Source organism: Strix aluco, chromosome 18 (assembly GCF_031877795.1).
Source record: "Strix aluco isolate bStrAlu1 chromosome 18, bStrAlu1.hap1, whole genome shotgun sequence".
Taxonomy (NCBI): domain Eukaryota; kingdom Metazoa; phylum Chordata; class Aves; order Strigiformes; family Strigidae; genus Strix; species Strix aluco.
The window spans coordinates 3,395,572-3,416,756 of NC_133948.1; the positions used below are offsets into that span (position 1 = coordinate 3,395,572).

Genomic DNA, 21,185 nt, shown 5'->3' on the forward strand with positions numbered 1-21,185 from the left:
GCTTTATGTGATTAATATATCAAACAGGTAAATTAGAGCCATTTTGGCTCTGAGTAGAAATTTGAACGGATTGGAAAAATGAACAGACATCTCTCTTTTCAAACTGTTGTGCTCCAAGTATCATATGAGATTTATGTATTCTTCCCCATTGTCATTTCTCTACCATATGCGTGAATATTCAGTAACATGAATTTTTCCCAACTACGTCTGCCGTTTTTCAAGATAGCAGCTTTCTCTTTTATTTCATGACAGTAAAAGTGCTGATGAAAACTACTTTAGTCTTAAGACCTCTTTCTTAGACTGTGTATGTGAAATGAGTTGTCAGGTCTCAGATTTTATGACCAGGAGCTCACGTACATTCGTTGCTGAGTTGGCCAACAAAACCAAAGAAAAGGTGAAGGTTTGAACCTGGTTTAAATATTTCACCATCCTTGTGCTCTCCCCCACCCCGGCATTAAAACCATTCAAGCTTTGAGTTACGTATCTGAGATTTAATAGTTTTGTTTCTGGACCGAAGCACATTGGCAGAGCAATGGGGAAGGCGTTTGTCATTCCACAGTACGTGCTGTGCAATTATGGACATTAATCCTGTGTGCACTTTTCAGAACAAAATTGAATTGTATGTTCTGTCCCTGAGAAGATGGCTTCCTTTTAGTTCCATAGCACATTGAAATTAAACTCTGCTGAGAATATAAATGAGGTCTTGTTTCAACTTTACGACTTTCCTGCAGGCACTGGTAGACCAGATAGAAGAGGTACAGAAGTGCTCTCGTTTTTCACAATTAGCAAATACAACGAAAGATATGGATAAATTCTGATAAAAGCGAAGCAGCTGAGACTTAGTCTAGTGTGGTTTGGTTGTTTATGTCCTGGAAGTTTCCCTACAAATGCAAGTCAGGTTTGTAGGTGACAGGAGAGCACCTGAGCTCTCATGAGACAAACTGTACTTCAGCTTTTCCTTTGCTTATCATTTGTTTGCCTCTAAATGTTTGGGTTTGGTCTCTAGATTTTAAAGCTGCTGCCCACATGTTGGACACAACTGACCGTTTTACAGCATTCTGTGCTGCGTGTCAGAGTGCACTTGAGCCACTTACAAGAAAGCAGGTTACATATTCTGGTTAATGCACTCTTCCAGCTAGCAGCCACATCTATCTGCATGTTCCTCCACAGCGTGGCAGTCACTTCTTATCTTCTTAGGAGCCTAGTTTTTGCATTTACTGACAGAACATGGCTCTTGAAGACACAAACTGTGCTGTAGAAACACTCTGTGGCATAAGGATCTGTGGAAGAAGGAAGCATGGTGGGATTTCCTCATTTCCCAGTGGATAGTCCCAATCTTGCCATTGGCTTTTCATGTAGAGAAGAGCCTGTCTTGTGTGGCAGATGAGCTTGATGTTTCACTGCTCTGCAGTCTTATTTATTATATTTCTAAGATGACAGGATGTTGGGGTTTTGGGGGGATTGTTTTGTTTTTAAGACTTAGAGAGAGTGAGTTGCTATCAGCACCTTCTGTCTGGGCTCTTGCTGGTTTGGGTGCTGCTCCTCTACTGCACTGTAATAGTCCACAGTTGTTGTCCTTCAAGAGATAGTCATACAACCCTTGCTGCCTTTGCTTCTCCTGTGTTGGATACTGGTTAGGGAAAGTATGTGCAGTAGGCATTACATGAAGGGAGCAATCAGTATATTATTTTGTCTTGAGTTACTTCATTTGATCTAAGGTTGATCAGTCAGACTGTTTATTAAAGAGATTTTGATGGATAGTCAGTGCATCTGATGACTACTCTTATGTCATAGTTCAGATAGAATAGATAGTAGGAAGTAGTAAGATCATCATACTAGATGGATATTTAGGTTGTCAGAATGTCACTGCTAGTGTTGAGAATATGACTGAAATATTGGCTAGAACTCTTGAGAAAAGTGTCATGAAATTTGTCCAGGCCCAACAGTTAAGATCATATTTCATGTGAATGGACACTTACACCAAAACAATGAACCTTAGAAAGCTATTGGATAACTCTCTTATTCTGATACAGGTCAATAATCGTGACTCATAAACATCTCAGTGGGTTTCCTTTTCAGAAACATATGTGCTGACCTGCAGAAAGCAGCAGCAGCTCAAATCACAAGATCTTTTTTCAAGGACTTCCATATAAACCAGTTTGAGGTTGTTTTTCCAAGGTAAATATTTTTTCTAATACCAGCTAAATATACTATTCTACTAAGATGCATAAAAAGTTTCAAGGGAAGGTTAAATCAAAGGTGTGTGTGCCACACTAAAAACTTTATTTCACCTCATTGAGAATCACAGAATCCTAAACTCTAGTGTCTATTATGAAAACACAGTTCCTATTTAGCACTGAAATCTGAACAGCAGCTGAAATCTGTTGGTACAGGAGATGCTCAGGAGCGAGTACAGCGCAGGGGTTGTAGTCTTCCTCCCCCCATCTTGGTTTTACTACTTAAGGATATTTGCATGAGAATAAAATCTGGTTCTTTGGCACTCCTCTGCTCCTGCTGTTTATTCTTCGCTTGAGGTTATTGTCTCAGTTTGTGACAACATAATTGGTTTCTGTGGAGAAGATTATGATATTGATGAGACTTATATATGACTTCAGGTGAGGTGCAATCAAAGCAACAGTTCAGAATAGAAGGTACTGTCTGTTTTCATGCAGTTTTCACTAAGGCTCATTCAGCAGTTTAATTAAGGATGCTATTTATTACTAAATTACACCACGCGAAGCTGAAGTATGGACACAGTTATGTCAATACAGGCATGACTAGGGTCAGTGCTGCTTATTTTGTTTTCTAAGCTGATGTAAACTGCACCGGGCTAGTCAAATACACACTCTTCACACAAGGGTTGTTCACTATTTGTCGTAATTTAGTGTTCTCTAGTGTAGACACGCTGACAGAATTGAGCTGAAAAATGCTTTCTTAATAGTTCTTTCTGTGTATTAAATATTTCTTTGAATGGTTAGCTGCTCTTGTACAAGATGAGATTCTTTGAGAGCAATTATAATCAGAAAAGTTTATTTTATTGTGTTGTTTTCCCCCCACTGATTCCCAATTTGCTATTTTATATCATACCCTATCCAATTTTTTTTTTAAATGCCATCTCAGCAATGTTTACCTCGCATTTGGAAATCATTCCGAGATCTTCTTGGCATGTGTGTCTTCACTCCTAACACAGGCCTCGTAATTAGAGCTCATTTGTCAATTGTGTTGCTGTTGTAAGCAGCAGACTGGAACACGCTCTCCCGTGGCAGGGCTGGCTGCGGAGTGAGGTTTGATGTGGGTTACACTTGGTGACCTGCTGCAGCCCAGATAGGCTAATGCAAATATCAAGAGTGCTAGTATGTGTTGCAGATGAGAGGAGTAGGATGATCTATGTCATGATTTAATTTGCTGTGAATGACATTTCGCTGTGGTGTGACTGGTGGATTGTCCTTGGGGGATGTCACAAGTTACGTTTTTTTTTTTTTCTCCTGTCTGGATCACGGAGCCAAAAGGCTGGAGGGATGAACAAGTGCGAGCCAGGTTACGCGGAGCCTCGCATGGAATTGGCACAGGCTAGTGGAGACTTGGTCTGCCCACGGGCAGGTGTGGGACAAGGCGTCTTCCTTCCGGATGTCATCTGTTCTCCTGCCTCTGCTGGAGGCCAACTGTGTAATCGAACCACAAACACCGCTGTAATCATGTCAGTTATGCTTGCTCCGTAGTTTAAAGCTCTCCTCTTAGGCCTGTCTTTGAGACGCGCATCCCCCCCTTCCTCTCTCCTCCAGAAAACACTGAATTCTGATATTACCTTGTGGTTCTGAAAGCCAAGGCCTTAGGCACATGCCTTTCGTGCCTCAGCTTTCATCTGCTCCTGCTCCTAGTTGTGTACAAACACAATGGGGGAAGAGAGAAACCTGAGGAGACAGGCTGAATGTACCTCATCGCGTTCTGGAGAGCCCCATCGTGTGTTGCGGGTAAAATGCTCCACTCCCAGCCTTGTGGATGAGCAGGACTGGGAGAATACCATCACGTACCCATAATTTGAGTTGGCGAGAGGACAGAAGTACAAACAAGAAATGGGTATTTAAGGTATTCAAAATAAGGAAGGGGCATAATTACATGATTCACTCGGCTCTATCAGCACTCGCTTGTAAATATGTTTCAAGTTTGACTGTATTTTGTTAGTTAAACTTGAGCGACCAGGCTTTGTGTAGATCACGGTGTCACAAAGGTTGTGAGCGGGTGTAAGGCAGCATTGCTGCTTGCTCCTGTGCCTGCTCCTGCCTGTTGCTGGTCTCTTTTTCTGGGCTACCCAAAGTGTTTGTATGGCCATGTGGTAATTCAGAGCAGGGAACTGAGCTTGAAACTAGTTTGGCAAAAATCCTGATGTAGGGACCATTAGATGTGCTTCTTTATGGCTTCTTGGTTGCTCAGCACATGCAAATATTTAATCTCATGTTTAATTCTGTGTTGTGGGCGTAGGAGCCAGAGGCAAAATCCTAACAACTTGAATGGAATCGGGATTTCCCCTGAAAGAAGGCCCATAAATCCAATCGGAAATTTAATTCTCAGCGCTCAAATTCAGGCCTGTGTGTCCTGACCCTCAGCCTCAAGCTCTCGAGGGCGAAGGCAGCGTCTGCGTTCAGGTGCTGGCCCTGCTGTGACCTTTGGATCCAGAACAGGTCCCCGACCGACTGCTGGGCAACATTTCATACCGCAGGGAGGATATTTTATTGTAAAACCCCAGGAGTGGGTCAGGATGTCGAGTAGGGCTGGAAATGGTTCCTCAGGAGCAAACAAAAAAGGGGGTGCCTGCACGGGGAGCAGCGTGAGGCCAGATGCGAGCAGCTCTGCAAGCCGGGTCGCGTTGTTATCCCATCATCACCTTATCCCATCGCATCCCGGCGCTGGTTCTGCCGCAGCAGGGGCTTCATCGCTTGAAATCCCAAAGTTTGCTCGGTGCCTTCCTCCTCCCGAGGGACGGAGGTTCCCTCTTCCCGTCCCGACCCTGGCAGCGGCAGGTAGCGAGGCAGAGGGGGGTGTGTGTGTGTGTCTGTCTGTCTGTCTGTGCGCGTCTCCTTTGTCTCCGGCAGCCCGTGCAGCGCCGTGCACCCTGCGGGCGGCCGCGCATCCCAGCGCCGCGCATCCCCTCCCCTCCAGCCCCGCTCGGCACACCCAGGCAGGCCCAGCATCGGCCCGCCCCCCCCCCTCCCTCCCTCCCCTCCCTCCCCTCCCTCCCCTCCTTCCCCTCCTTCTTCACTCTCCAGATCGCGGGGCTAATTACCAGCAGGGGACTAATTGCCAGCAGGGCGTTAAAGCCACCGCCGGCCCCGGCTGGGCTGGGCTGGGCTGCGGCGGGGCGGCCGGCGCTGCCCCGGCCGCGCTGTCCCCGCTGTCCCCGCAGGCCGGCTTTGTGCAAGCGGGCCGCGATTGGCCGTGCCGGCAGGGCCAGCCCCTTCCTGGCTGCCTGGCATGAATATGCACGGCCCCCCTTCCTCCTCCTCCTCCTCCTCCTGCATGTGTGTGTGTGTGTGCGGGGAGCGGGGCTCCGCCAGCAGCGCCGCTCCAGCCATGTCAGCTCGGCTCCGCCTGGGCCCACCATGAGCCATGGCCATGTCTGCGAGCGCCGACGAGGAGGACTACGAGTCGGAGCCGGAGCCCGAGCCGGGGCCGGGGCCCGAGCTGGGGCCGGAGCAGGTCCGGGGCGGGCGGCGAAGTTTGCAGCAGGAAGGGAGGGGAGGAGGCTGGGCCGGGCAGCGCCGAGCCGCGCCGGCAGCGGGGACGGGGAACAATGTGGGGGGGTCGGGAGCGGCCCCGGGGCTGCGCGCCCGGCGGCGGCGCCGCCGCGGCTGCGGGCGTGTCCGCGGAACGGGGCGCGGAGCGGGGCGCGGGAGCCTCCCGCCGCGGGGGCCGGCCCGGGGCGCACGGCCTCGCCCGCCGCGGGCGCCCGGGGGCACCGGGAGTTGGGCTCCTCCGGGGGCCCCGCGCCGCTTCAGAGGCGGATGCGCTTGGAGTGTGTGATTGTGCCTCTCGGGGGGTTTCCCTGCCGCTTCCAGAATTTTTTTTTTTTTAATTTTTTTTTTTTTCTAATAAGATTCCTCAAATAGCTGAGAGGGCTGCAGGACTTCAGGAGGGAGTCTGATGCTGAGCCCGGCTACCTTGTCTTAGTTTGATTTATAGCCAAAACCTCCTTTCCATTCCCAGGGACGAGGGATGTGGAATAAAGAGAAGGATGTGTGCTGAAATGAAAAGAGAACTTTTATTAATACTTCCAGGCTTTATTCTCTGATGTTTTTTGTTTGGTGTTTTTTTTTTTTTTTCCTGTGGGGGAAGGAGAATAAACTTTTTAAATTTATGAAGTAATCTGCGAAAAATAATCCAGAACATATGTTCTAGATTGCATATTTTACTCTCTTAAGAACTGCCTAAGCAATTAAAAATGCACCAGGAATAGAATTAAACATGTGTATGCAATTTAAACATAAACTTGATAGTTTTGTTCCTAACTCAAGGTGTTTTGCTCTTTAAAATAGCCTAATAATTTGCTTTTAGAGAGAAGTTTCTACGTAGGCCGGGTGTTGAGTCTATCCTCCAAAACCCATCTCATTTCTAATAACTTTACGATGTTTTGCTTCATAATTGCGCCAAGAAAGCAGAGCTGAAAAAGAGTTTGCACTGGCGATGGTGGTGTGCCTTGGGTGCTCCCCAGGGATGGCAGATCTGGTGTAGAAACCTTAAGAGAGATGTTAATGTGCTGCCCTGGCCTGGTGTAGTGTCACTCCACGAACCTAAGCTGGGCCTTGGACAAGTAACTTTATTAAGGCTTTACTTAATTCTGCGGATCGTGTGAATGTGCAGGCCTGTGCTGCTGCTCGATTCACCTCTCAGCTCCCAGACCTGGTAGTTAAAATGTCCCAGCCCCCTTTCTTTTCTTAAACTTTGTCCCACACCAGGCCTTTTCCATTTGCTTCTCTGTTTTGGTGTGATTACTATAGGCTTTTTGAAAAGAGGTAATGTTTGGGGAGCAGATTGATCTCAGCTGCATTGTACCAGCTGTGAAATAGCTACTGGAGGTGCTAGTTCTTGCTGGATGAATTCAGAAAGTTGGTTATGTTTTGGGATTCTTCAGCTCTTCTAGAACCTGAGGCTTTGATAGCACTTTTCTGTCTTAATAGTTAAAAATTAATGCAAGAAAGCGGAGAGCCTTCTTGTGGATTTCTTAAAAGGCTTGGTCTGATCCTAAATTATAACACTGTGACCTACGTAGCAAAGACCTGTGGAGTATTTTTTTTTTCTTCTTTTGTTCAGAACTGTTCCGTGATAAAACACGTCATGTGGATCCAACTGTATTTTCATACAAGCCTGCTTTAGCTTGTGTAGTTACTACATTTTTCTGCACAGGACATGTCACATTGGTATCATGTAGCTGCTTCTACTGCGATTAGTCTCCGGTGTGTAACAGGTGAAAGGCTTCAGTTCTACAGGTGTAGTTGAACAGCACAACTTCAGTGCTTGGGTAGGAGCTGTGGTTTTTGTCGCTCAAACTTTCTTCTGACTTTGATTCCTCTTTCCCTAGTCTATGTGTAAACTAGGAAGGCAAAAAGACTGCCAGATTTCCCAGCACGAGAGCAGGTGAGATTTACTGCACTTGTACTAGTTGCAGTCAGCATTGGGGGCTTGGAAGCGTGTGGGTGCTGGGGTTCATGTCCTGCCTGGTGCTGGCCCTTGGGGAGGGCAGCACCCTACTGCAGCCCACCAGCCTTGCTGGGTCGCTCAGGGTAGGAAGAAATTCAGGTTTTGATGGTGACACTTCAGCGTGTGTAAATAGACTGAGGAAAAAAGCTCCGGGGTGTGGGTAGGGGGATTTGTCCTGAGGTAGCAGTAAGAAGAAAAGCTACACTTGCACAATGTGCTCCAAGTCTGTATAACTTATGTCTTTCTTTTTAAGAGATCCTACTTTGGATGCAGCTTATCTGCAAAAGCATATTCTTGCCAATATATCTTATTCCACACTCTAGGCCTAACTTCTACCTCCTCGCCACCAGAGGAAAATAAACGGGGGCACTTGTATTGGCACTGACGTGCCAGTTTATCACACCCTAAACAACATAGTTGGCAGAAAAGCTGCTGGAGTGTCACTAATGCCCAGATGAACCTGCGAGGTATAAACTTTTCTATTTACTTGTGGGAAATTGATTTGTTTATTCAGTAGTGGAGCTCTGTGTGGTCGCCTGGCAGTGGTCACTAGGAGCTTCGCTGCTTTCTGCAGGAGAGGGTGAGAAAGTTAGTAGGTATGAGTTGGAGGAGATGGTGGCAGTGAGCGTGTGGAGAGCGTTAGTCCTATTTGGGGATGGCTGGGCTTGGAAAAGTTCCACCGCCTTCCCTTTCCCTCGGATGCTGCTTGCATAATGGGGGACCTTGGCCTTGTCTTGCAGGACACCTCCACCCCGGCAGGAGCATGTGCTGATGATGGGTGATATGAGTCCTGTAAACAGCCACTGCTAGAGGAAAACAACTCCCCTGGAGTTCGTGTGTGTAGACTTTGGGCAGATATGCTGGAGTCAGACATGTTAGATCCGTGGTGTTGGCTTGCACTCTTCAGTTAATACCGCTTGTAAGGATGTTATTGGCATCAGTGTGATTTTTTTTTTTTTTGCTGTCTTAAACTAGCTTCTTCCTCATTCCCCCTGAAGTCTTGCAGTCACATCATCCTGTCCTTCCTTCCTTCTTCCTCCAAGTTGTTCCTTTGATGAGGGTTTCTGTTAACTGCTGAAGAGATGTAAGGGTTTAATGCTGAAGAGCTGTTGACTTGATTGTGATTATCTAGTGCAAGACTGTGTGTGTAACAGGCTGTCAGCCTGCCAGGCAGTTTAATGCCAGTCCCTGCATTTCAGGGTTAATGTAGAGTTAATGACAGGGTCTGTTTCAGAGACCTCTGGTGAAGTGACTTTGGTGGATCTCAGTCCAGTGCATTGGTATGTGTGTTGCTGTTCTACACCACTGCTGGTAATTGTCAGTTTGACTGGTTTTCTTAGCAGGAAGGCCAGAACTGCATGCCCAGGAGGCTAGGGGAGGGACACACCACTGCAGCAGTTGGGACAGTGTTGCTCGCTGGCCCTGGGCAGCAAGCAGGGAGCCTTGTCCTCCAGCACTTCCACCCTGTTTGACTTGAAAAATGCACCTCTGCGTCTGCACACCTCTGATGCTACGGGAAGAGGCAAGGAAATAATTGACCAGAAGCCTTTGCTGTGGCACCCCGTGGGATTCTCCAGCACCCAGTGTCAGCCCGTGACCCAGCATGTTTAGGGTGGTGTTTTAGCTGACTACAGTTATGAATTGTGGGTTAATGTGTGTGGCTTTTTTTTTCCCCCATAGTGTTTATTTATCAGATATTATAAAGAAACAACTGGTAATTAAATTTGTCTATTCTAATTCTGGTAAAACAATTGTACTGGGTTGCACTGCCATATGAAGATCTAGGCGCAGGACCAGCACCTGGGAAGTCCTGAGTCTTTCATTGCTGATACAGTTGCATGGACTTGGGCAAACCACACCAAATCACAATAATCTGAATCTGTCCACGTGTTACAGAAGGAAATCACCCCTATCTTGCAAACGGAAGGGATAAACTTACGTGACGCAGCACCTTGAAGCAATGAACACTGCACATGTATGGTGTCTTGTCTTGGAGAGATTTACACAGTGGATACACAAGCTGCTCAGCTAGTACTTGGTTAGGAAGTGAAGGGCTTCAGGGTCTCACTGAGCTGGCCACGTGATAAGCCCTTCAGAAGGGCACTGCGCATGGCCCTGGATTTTTCTCAGAGTTGTTGAGTCTGAAATAATGGTACAGTGCCACTGGCAGCAGTTTAAGCAGGTCACTGAACCTGATTGGTGGAATAAGACCCATACCCAGGTAAAGGCCACTTGCAGAAGAGCTTGTTTCTAGGCTGCAGGCTTTGTCAGCCTTGTTTTTCAGGACCAGGACCCCCTCCCTCCTGGGACTTGGCAGCAGGGTCTGCTGATCTTCCTCTCCAGAGCAGAGGAGTTTGTGTGTGAAGTTACCTCCTGGTGTTGGGATAGCAGTTGGGGAACATCAGCACCTACTTAATGATGCATTTAACAGCTGATAGCTATTGAAGTGTTGTCTCCAAAGCTTGAGGCTCTTGCTATTTTTGTTTACCCGAGGTCTTTTGAGTTATTTTTTGCAGCTGTGAAGGTTTGAAATCTGTTGTTGTAAAAATCAGAGTTGTGTTTTTGTTGTAGTAAGGGTTGTGCTCAGGGCAGAGGTCCTTAGTGCCTTTGCTGCTTCTGACCTGGTGATGGTGGGTGGCTTTTCGGTGACTGCTGAGCAGGGAAATGAAATATGGTGAAATTGTGTTCAGGTACCTGCAAGCAGGCAGTGAAAACTTCCCAGCAGCCAAATATTTGTCTGTAGCCAAGATAAACTAATGTTCTGAGTAGTGACTTTTTCCCGTAGCATTTTCTAGGGGTTTGTTTTGAGTTTTAAGTGTCATACCTGGGCTTATTCTGAGATCTACGTAGCCCTGTTGAGAGATACTTGAATTGCTGATGACCACCCTACGCAGTCCCCTAATTATTGTCCAACTGGAGTGTTATCGAATTCCCTGGGGTTTGTAGGAGCTCAGCACTTCTGAAAATCAGCTTGCAAATTTGTCCCCTTTCCTGTCTAAGGAGTGGGTGTGTTTAATCACTGTGGTGTGGGAGGGTGATCCCAAATTAATGATTTGTAAATGGCTTTGTAGTTCATAGTGTATTACCTTTGATGGCCTAAGTTTACTTCCAGTACCCAGGTGCTGTAGAGACCATGGTGCAGTCTGCTTCAGGGGCAGGAGTAGGTTACCTTTGTGTATTGCATGGCAGTAATCTGGAGGGGACCAAAAAAACAAACAAAACCCACAAAAGGAAAAAAAAAAAGACCTAGCAGGATGTCCTGTTAACAGGTCTTGTTTTAGAGGGCAGTGCAAGTCCACCAGCTTTCTAGGTTTCAGTGTAATAGGGGTAGGTATTTAGCATATTAATCCTAATATGTTTCAGTAGCTGCTTGCAGAGCCTTTGTTAGGAGCTTGGGAGAGTGGTTGTCATCACTTGAACATCCTTTTACCCATCTTTTGAAGACTTGCTCTGGCCAGAGAAGGATGGGTGTGGTTTCTCTGGAGGTGCTGGAGAAAATAGGGGATTGCTTGTGATAGCATTCCGGGCAGGCTCTGTCTCAACTCCCTGGTTTTTGTTGTAAGACTTAAGAAAAAAAAAATCTTCAAATTTGGTATAATCTTTGTCTTCTTGACAGTTCTCAGAGGTGGCTGCTGGGGACTGCAGAGTAAGCAGGCACAGACTGTGGTTGAGGGTTTCAGCTCATCTCCTTGGGAAAGGAGATGATAGGATTTGCTACACAGGTGGGAGACTACATTGGTTTGGAACCTAGTTTAGGGCTTAGTGTGTCACCCGGCTGTGGAGCTGCTGTTTGCTGGCCACCGTGGTGAACCCAGCTTAAGGAATCCTGCTGTCCCCTACCAGTTGCTCATTATTTACAAGACAGGTCCACAGATCTGTGCTAGGAGGGTGGCAAACTGCAGTACAAAGATGGGAACAGGAGCTGGGAAAGAAATCTTCACCTAGTTTTGCTACCAGGACTGGTACATTGTAAAACTGCAGTCTGGGCTGGAAATCCTGCAGCATCTCTTCACTAACATCAACCTGGAATTTATCTGGCTGTCTGCCATGTGCTAAATAAACCCCAAGTCATGTTGGAGGCTCCTTCTACCCCCTTGAATCCCAGCCCCTTTCTGGGATAGCAATCCACAGGCCAGATTTTCTTCTGTGGAAGTTTTTAAGCAACCACTTTGGAGCCCCTTGAAACTAGATACTAGTGGGAATTCCTGCAAGGCCTCTCTAGCCTTGCTGGCTGTGACATCCTGGAGTGAAGACGTGGCTTGAACTGAGGATGGGTCGGTTGGTAAATTAATACAAACCCAGCTAGTATAATTGCTTGAGTTTCCTAATGAGCAGTGAAGAGCTCTGGGTAGGTAAGAAATATTACATACAGTGAGATCAGAGGTCTGCACCTCTGCTGTGTGGTGTGGTGATCTGTAAGGAAATCCGAGTTGTGTGGTCTGGCTTCAGACTTGTTCATGTACCTTCACCTTCCTGTCTTTTTTTTTTTTTTTTAGAATTCTAAAATTCTGTGTTCAAGCACTGCCTTTTTACCACTTGCATCTTTGTGGTGTTCTGGAGCTTAAGATGCTGTCCTCAGAATTAGGACTTGGCTCGTATTACTGTGGCAGAATCAGCTGGAAAAGTACAGAGTTTGATTTTTCCTTGAAAGAGATTGCATTTTAAAAAGACCGTTCTGATAGGGTCGTATCTGTTGTTTGCCTTCTTAAAAAACTTAATCATGTTAAAACCTAGTGGGAAGGAGTCGGATGCTCATGCAGAATCTTCCATGTGCTGTTGGCAGGGGGGAGCTGCCCAGGTTGTTGTACGTATTTTGGTTTAACTTGTTCCCACTGATGTCTAGACTTTGGTTTGTGTCTCGCTTCCCTTGCTAGTGGAAGGAGACTCTAATAGGGAGAATGGAGGAGTGATTCATGCTGAGGAAGGAAATTATCTCTTATCTAGGTTGCCTCTAAGCCAGTCCTGCCATAACTGACTTTATCCTTGAGAGGCTGGAAAGTTGGTTTAAAGGGTAAATATTTATTCTTTGGAGTGTCTGAAATTTATCTGAGATGGAGGTGTCTGGTGTGGTTGCCGATGGGAAGGAAGCTACACTTGTCTGTTCATATAGCACAGTGCGATTCAACCTGCAAGCAGAACAAAAACTGTTCTAGAGGAACATAATTAAAAACTTGCTGAAATCTGTATAAGCTCATTGACTAAGCAGTGTTTTCTCCCACCTCAGTTATGATAGTAGGTCTGTGGGAGAGAAAGCTAAGAGGTCTCACTCCTGGCTTCTCTCTTTTCCTGGCACTGAGGTTCCTGGGTTGGAGATTCAAAATACCAGTGCTCTTCTGCATCTTAGGGAAAGTCACTGGAGCTTTGCTAAGTCAGCTGGGAGGAAGGTCAAATGCTCAGCCATGTGGCTTTTCTTCAGAGTTGTATAGTAGGACACTTAGGGAAGTTTTTGTAGTACCAAGTAGGATGTGTCCGTACCCTTTCTTTTAAAAACTGCAGTGGAAATTCTGCATGGCTTTCTATAGCCAACCTGCCCCTGCCTTGGTGATTGCCCAGAATTCAGCAGAAACAGAAAGTGAAACTGGCTGGTCTGTTGGTCATATGCAGAGATGTGCAGAAAGTGGAAAAATTGTATAAATGCTAAACCAGATGATCTTTGCAGTCCTATTGTTACCATCTTTATGGAGAAAGCTGTCAGTGGTAAGAATGAGCCAAGCCAATTCTTGCATAATTAGCCCCATACAATTACATGGTATTTAGTGATGTTTGGCTTGAGTGGTAAGTTCTTCTGTGTAACAGGGAGTTTCTGATGAGAACATGAAATTTAGATATCCAGAGTGAATATGCTGCAGTTAACCTAATCATTTAAAATCTTTTCATGCTCCTTTAGCTTCTGTCTTAAAGGTCATTGAAATCTAGACCTGGGATGCCCTTTTTAGCCTTTGCACAGCATCAGTTAGTGTTCTATTTTTGAGCACTTGTAGTATTGGATATGAGGGGAGCTACTTTGGAAGGGTTTTGTAGTATTTGTGGTTTATTGCCTACTTTATCGCTTGGCAGTAGTTCATACTCTCCTGGTTTTTTAGGGAGATTGCTGTGCCTTGAGCCATTGTCGCTGAGTGTCTCTCTGCTGCACCTAACCTCAAAATTACTTTTGCTGCCTCCTTGGATTCTTCTACTTCCAGCAGAGGAAAGTAGACCTCCTGGCTTAACCTGAGCACAATCCTAAGAGCTCCCTAGCCCCAGAGCTCAGCAGTGGTGCAGACCTAAGCCAAGCATGTCACTTGGGACTTGGTCCTGCATTGAGCTTGGGCATAAATTGAGTCTCCCTGCCCTCCTGTTGAAGTGGGCTTGCAATAGGTTTGGGATCTCTCATTTATGCCTTGGTTTCTTTGTCTTTTTACATCTTTTCTTGAAAAAGTAAGGGAACTCCTTTAGCTATAAGAGTGATAGTATGCATCTGCTGAGCATTACCCATCTGTGTATAACTCTGATACATCTGTCAGTTTTACATCGAAGATGTGTACAGCTCCTGTCCAAGGAAGTTCTGTAGTTTAGATGGTAAGTGGGATGTGCGATTAACTTTGTGTGTCTGGCTCTTTCAGAACAGGGCAGTCGGACGGCCCAAAGGGAAACTGGGCACTGCTTCCGCAGTGAAGCTCGCAGCTAATCGGACAACCGCCGGAGCGCGCCGGAGGAGGACGCGATGCCGCAAGTGCGAGGCGTGTCTGCGGACAGAGTGCGGCGAGTGTCACTTCTGCAAGGACATGAAGAAATTTGGAGGACCTGGCAGGATGAAGCAGTCCTGCATTATGAGGCAGTGTATCGCAGTAAGTGTACCTGTTGCTACAGCTGGTTTGGAGCTTTCTTTCCTATATCTGCGTGTCCTGGTGACGAGGTGGGGAACTGAGAACTCTGCTCAGAGTAGTCTCTAAAGCGGATCAGACAAAACAGTGTAATTCCTTTCCTCTCAATTCAGATCTCTTCTCCCCATTGCTTTTCATCCTTCCTAAATCTTAAACCACTAAAACTAAATAGCCCAGCTTTCATGCTCAGTAATACAGAAGTGGAGATTATCAGTACACTGGAAATTGGCATTCAAATCGCACTGAAATTCTGGGATTTGGGGGAGAAGGGGAAGAGTGGGAAGTTCCGATTCAAAGGGAGGAGAGGCCTGTTTGGTTTGGATTTCTGAATTTCCTGAGAAAAGCTGGCTTGCAACCATCTTTACCATCTTGACTACTTAACCAAGTTAAGATATGGAGAAATCTTTGACTGGCATCCTCCAAGATTTTGGCATTGGTGACCCCAGCCCCAGGCTACTAGAGATCTAAATTTCCATTTGTTTGCTGTTACCTAGATGTATGGCAGAGGGTCTGATCCAGATGAGCCAAAGAGCCGTCAAGCCAGGATCTTGTCTTCCTCAGGGACTGGAAATGGCTGTCCGGAGATGAGCATCTGAACAGGGCAAGCAGGAAGTCAAAGAGTTTCCTGGGCTTCTGCGATACGTTGCTTAGAAGCTTCTTGAGTCATAAGTGATAGTTTTGTATTTAACAAATATTGACAGATTAATCTTCCATTAAGTTGTCCAAGCAGCTTTTGAATCCGTTGCTTTCACACTGACTGTTGTGGGGCTTCTCAGGTCTCATGTTCACAGTGTCCCTGTTCAAGGATAAAAATGAGCTTTAGCTTTTATCTTGATTCTTTGGAAGGTCTTGTTTATGCAACTGTTAAGGGTTTGGTTTTCTGTTGTGTTTTTTTTTTCTTAAGGAGAGGAATGTTGTTTATTCATAACTGAAATATCACCCCATCTATACTGATTTCTCTCTTAACTCTTGTTACAGTTCCTTTCACTTGGGCTTTTTTTCTTTAATTCTGATGAGGAAACTGAAGTGGAGGCATTAAATGACTTGGTCTGACACTGATAAAAAACTGATAAGCACTTAAGGTTTCCAGTAGTTGCTTCTGGTAGCTCACTACATGTCCTGTTCTAAACTGTTCTTGTCATAGAGGATTAGATGCAACTCTGCTGGATCTTTCAGTAAAGTACGTAGAATATCTACCTTTCCACAGTGTGCTTTTGCAGCTCAAGTGTCTTTCTTTTGAACACTTGATTTCCTGGAGTGAGGCATGAATTGAACAGCACGGATGAAGAATATATTATTCTCCAGGGGGAAGAAATAGTGAAATCATGCTGCCTTTTTAGTGGGGGGATTAAATTAGGACTGCAGTGTGCTTTCTTGTCCTGACTGATGAAGGAAACTTTCATACTAAGCTGTTTCACTCTAGATAACACAGGCTGAACCTTTTGGAGATGAACTGGGTTCTCTTCTGGCTGAGTGTAGTCATCCTCTCATCTCCTGTCTTCTAATGAAGAAGTATTTTTTGTCTTGGTATTTGCTGGTTTTATTTCCAGAAGCTGTGGTTAGAGCACAGGGCTTGGTAGCTGGGGTACTCTAATTCCTTGTCCCACCCTTGTATGCACTCCAGAAGACATCTCTGCCCTTCATAGGTTCCCATTGGTGTAAATAGCAGGGGGAGTATTACAGACTTTCTTAGAGCAACAACAGCATAGAAAAATTAGCAAGTTGAACTGTTGTAACTTTTAAGGGGGCTTTACGTTTCTATAAGCAATCCTATTGCCTTTACTCTTGTTCATTATGTTCTCTTAACAATTGCAGTAGTAATATATTGTGGTACCTATCCAACAGCTTCCAGCCAAAAAGAAAAACCCAAAATGCCGAAGCAAGGCTCTGTGGAAGTAATGATCCCTACAGTTCTGGGATTGTGCTTTCCTCTGGTTAATAACATTGACAATATTAAATAGACACAGACTTTCATTAAACTCGGAAGCCTTAAGAGAGTCTGTACTGCCATTCAGAGAAACTCCTCTGCATCACTAGTTCAATCAAGAAGGGAAACAGGAGTGCCTGGGACACTTTATGCTGCATTGAATAGGTCTGAAGGGAGTGCGGGTCTCTGTGCTGGGAGGACAACTTCACAGAACCACAGAATTGTCTAGGTTGGAAAAGACCTTGAAGATCCTCCAGTCCAACCATCAACCCAACATTAACAGTTCCCAACTACACCACATCCCTCAGCACTAAGTCGACCCTACTCTTAAACACCTCCAGGGCTGGGGACCCCACCACCTCCCTGGGCAGCCCATTCCAACGCCCAACAACCCGTTCTGGAAAGAAATGCTTCCTAATATCTAGTCTAAACCTTCCCTGGCGCAACCCGAGGCCATTGCCTCTTGTTCTATCGCTTATTACTTGGTTAAAGAGACTCATCCCCAGTTCTCTGCAATCTCCTTTCAGGAGAAGTTGTGACAGCGTGACTGCTGTTCCAGCCCGGCAGCGGGACAGAGCTAGTTGGGGCACAGAGGAGATTCCCTAGATTCCCTTGCTCCCGCAAGAAAAACTGTGCTGCTCCTGGGATGTTTGGTTTTGTGTGTGGATATAAATACGTGTGTGAGAGATCAGGCAAAACAAGTGGACAGAGCACTTGCGGGTCTGGACAACTTAGTTAGCTTTTCTCTGGTTTACCTGCTGGTGGAATGGGATCCTGGGGATTCCTATTTTGTGCTTGTAGGAAGGGTGGCAATTGAACAGCATTTGCAAAATGCTCTTAAAATGGAGCGTGGGTAAGTACTGGCATGAAAAAGCAGGAAAATGTTGCCATAAATGTATCAGATGTTGGAGTGTGGGGCAGCACACTGTACTCTGTAATGGCTTACTATAGCTACGTTTTTCCCTATCTGAAACTTGCTGAAGGATGTACTATTGCTGCATAGATTTGGTTTGGTGTGTGTCCTGGTTTTGGCTGGGATAGAGTTAATTTTTTTCCTAGTAGCTGGTACAGTGCTGTGTTTTGGATTTAGTGTGAGAATCATGTTGATAACACACTGATGTTTTAGTTGTTGCTAAGTAGCGCTTATCCTAAGCTAAGGATTTTTCAGTTTCCCCTGCTCTGCCAGCGAGCAGGTGTACGAGAAGCTGGGAGGGAGCATGGCCAGGACAACTGACCCCAGCTAGCCAAAGGGCTATTCCATACCATGGGACGTCATCCTCAGTGCAGAAACTGGGGGTGTTGGCTGGGGGGCAGATCACTGCTCGGTCAGCAGGTGGTGAGCAATTGCATTGTGCATCAATTGTCTTTTCTTGGGGTTTGTTTTTGTGTGTTTTTTTTTTTATTATTATATTCCTTTTCATTACTATTATTATTTTATTATTGTTATAATTTAGTGATTAAACTGTTCTGATCTGACCCACGAGTTTTAGGGTTTTTTCTGAGTCTCCTCTCCATCCCACTGGGAGGGGGGAGGAGAGAGAGAGCAGCTGCATGGTGCTTAGTTGCTGGCTGGGGTTAAACCATGACAGTGTGCAAGTATCCACTTACGGATTTTATTCACTCCATCTACGAGGGATCCTTGCCATGAAAAGCCACATCTCTGCCTCTGGCTGCTTAATAGTTAAGGACTTGCAACCTTATCGATTGCATTTCACATTAGAGCCAGCTGCTTATGAGGATCTTCCTTTTCTTTCTTGCACTGAGGCTTATACCTTATTGCTGCAAACCAGAAGTTTGTTCCTCATTAGCACAAAGGTGGCTTTTTAATTAGACTGGCATTCAGTGCTTTGACATGGGTGACAGATATGTGAGATGCTGCAGTTCCCTTTCTGCCTTGGCAAAAGACAGAAAAATATCCCTGCGTTTCTCAATTGTGACACTTGCAGGAGAGGAATTCTCTTTTTAGTGTCTGTGCAGTGCTTTTTGTGATGCTCAGGTTGGGAGCCAGGCCCTAGATAATAGACTGTCGGTCAGGAAAAGGTCTGTTCTTGGTTCTGTTGTGGGCTTGCTGTGAGACCTGGATTGGGTCCCATAACATCTGTCTGACCTGCTTGTAAAATAGGGGAGCTGCCAAATTGCTAGTCAGATCGTGAAGCTTAATAGATGTGAATAGTGATGTTCTAGGTTGCTTCTTCTCCCTCCCATTGTACACTAGTGAAGTGACTTGCATGCCAATGTCTGTCAGCTCACAGATTCGAGGCACCCACAAAAAAAGCTTTTTCATCCATCCCTGAGATGCCCTGTGAATCTATGTTGCTACAGGGAGTGCACTTTCAATCCATGAAACATGTCCTGTGATGCTTGGTCTGGGTACCCAGCCCCACTTGTTACCAGTTTTTCTTGCCTTTGTTGCTCTGCTGGGCTGGAGCCTTTCAGCAGTTCGCACAATTAATCCCTATTTATCTCCTCTTTGAAATGAGGATACTGTAAATGCACATTGAGTTCTTCTGTTTCCATATGTCTTCCGTCTCCTGATCAAGACTTCTTTCTGATGTGTGTAAACAGCCGGTGTTGCCTCATACTGCTGTGTGTCTGGTGTGCGGAGAAGCTGGGAAAGAGGACACTGTGGAAGAGGAGGAGAGCAAGTTTAATCTCATGCTAATGGAATGCTCCATTTGTAATGAAATCATACACCCAGGATGCCTTAAGGTGAGTACAAGGATGTGATACATGTTGGAAACAAAAGCTGGATTGGTAAAAGCAGTGCACAGAAACTGGGAAACTTTCACATTTTCATCTTTGGAAACTTCAGTGAGCAAAGAGTTGGTGTCAGAAGCAGGGTGACAGCCGTGACACACGCGGCCCTGACTGCAGGCGGGGATCCTTTGATGTAACAGCATCCCCTGTAAGCAGAGACTCTTGCTTTGGACAGCCTCTGAAATGTGTCTGCAAATGTCTTGTGGGGTTTTGTTTTGTTTTTCTTTCTTTTTTGCCTCTTGTTTAAGGAAGTGAGGAGTTTCAGTTGGGACGGGAAGCTCAAGAGGACAGAGAAATCTGCCTGTGCTTTTGGATGAGTTAGTTACACTCCCCACATCGGTAGCTCCTTCCGGTGTCCCACAAAGTACAAACAAGTAGTTTGCTTGTTCGTGTTTGTCCAGGCACAGATGTGCCTTCCAGTGGCTGCTGGCTTTAAAGATGTTATGAGCAAATGTTGCAGTAGGAAGACTGTAGCTCTAGAGAACAAACCGAGCGAGTTTCAGGCTGCGGGAGTGCTCACCCCTGGCCTGCTTGAGTCCTGTGAGCAGCTATAGTCTTTGCTGGTGACAGAAGTGTCATTTTGGGCATGTCTTTGTGTATTAGCATTTAGAAGCCTCCTTTCTCCAGAGCTGGCTTGTTTCAGCTGATCAGCCATTTCTTGTTGCTGATTTGTTTATGGTTAAAGGGATTTGCCAAAGCAAATGTATTCTGACACACCATGCCCCAGAAAGCAGCTTTTGGCCCTTCTGGGATCTCTGGGAGGAGAGGTATGTTCCTTATGCAGGCCCGGGGTGATGCTCTCCTGGCCTTTTATTTTTCTTCTGCTGTACAGAATATTGCACCAAGCTATGTGCATGTCATTTATTAGAGCAGAAAGTAGGTAGCTGGCAAACCAGACCTGTGGCTGTCTCCCTGATTCATGAAATTGGTGCTCACAGCTCCTGGCACAGATGGGCTCTGAAAGGGAGCTTTGCTTGCTTGGCTCTGCTTAAAACAAGGCTTCGGGGACTGGTGAAGCAAGGGAGGGAGCTGCTCGTTTTCAGAGGTACCTTAGTTCTGGCTTGTAGCTGCTGCTTTGCCATTCCAGTCCTTCCTGAAAGTGCCCTGCGCTCCCCCCCTCTTGCTTTGCAGTGTCAGTGACACTTCATGGTTGAGTCCAGAGGACACGATTGTTGTCTAGTGGCAGTTCAAGTATGGTTTCCTCTCCTCATACCACATTTGGGACTAGTTGCACAGGATGTGGGTCAGATCTGTGAGATCAAGCAAGTGCTGTTTGTTCTTTTATGCGTGTGTGGTATTCTGAGTGCTGTTTTGGTACCTAGGAACAATGTTGCTTTGGGTGTTTCTGAAAATTAAGCAGTGGGAGATTTACAGCGTGCCTTGTGTGTCTTGTTTTTTAATTTCTTAATGCTTCTGTTGAGCTGAAATGGTGGCCTAACTGGTGCTGTTTATTTACTGAGACAGAAGGGCACTGGTGGGGTTTCAGAATCGTCTCGGAAGGTGAGGTTGAGACTATGCACAGCGGAACAGCAAAAGGAAAATGGAACCACTTCCTTGGATCCCTCCTTGCTCTTTATTCCTAGATTCCATGATTTTCTATGAGGCAAAAATCTCTTGTCATGTTTACATGTTGCTCGAGCCCTTGACATGGGCTTAAGCCCAGAGGATGGAGCCTGTAAATAGTCCTTGTGGGAAGCACCTTTGAATGCAAACATGGCCCCAGGGCGGCTGCTTCGGCTGTCCACCAAGAGAAGGTCCCTCCCTGTCCTTCTCAGTAAATAGTAGTACATGTGAACAGTCGGTCATCTCCAGTTAAATGTCTGGCAAATGTACTTTTGGGGGAGACTGGAATAAACTGGATCAGTGAAGGGAGGAGCGTCCTTTCCTGGCTTATTCCCCTGTGGAGTGAATTCTCGCCAAGACGCATCTCCAAAGCTCGTGGAGTA

At 46.0% G+C, this 21,185-nt stretch overlaps 1 protein-coding gene across 11 annotated transcripts in view; it reads left to right on the forward strand.

Annotated features, from left to right (window-relative positions):
• The window catches only part of KDM2B (lysine demethylase 2B), a 126,198-nt gene that overhangs the window by 92,882 nt on the left and 12,131 nt on the right, over positions 1 to 21,185 (forward strand). For all 11 annotated transcript variants that reach the window (XM_074844635.1, XM_074844641.1, XM_074844632.1 and 8 more), the window contains 2 exons: positions 14,295 to 14,519; positions 19,048 to 19,191. In XM_074844635.1, coding sequence (XP_074700736.1) covers positions 14,295 to 14,519; positions 19,048 to 19,191 — 369 coding nt within the window. The remainder of the gene's footprint in view (positions 1 to 14,294; positions 14,520 to 19,047; positions 19,192 to 21,185) is intronic.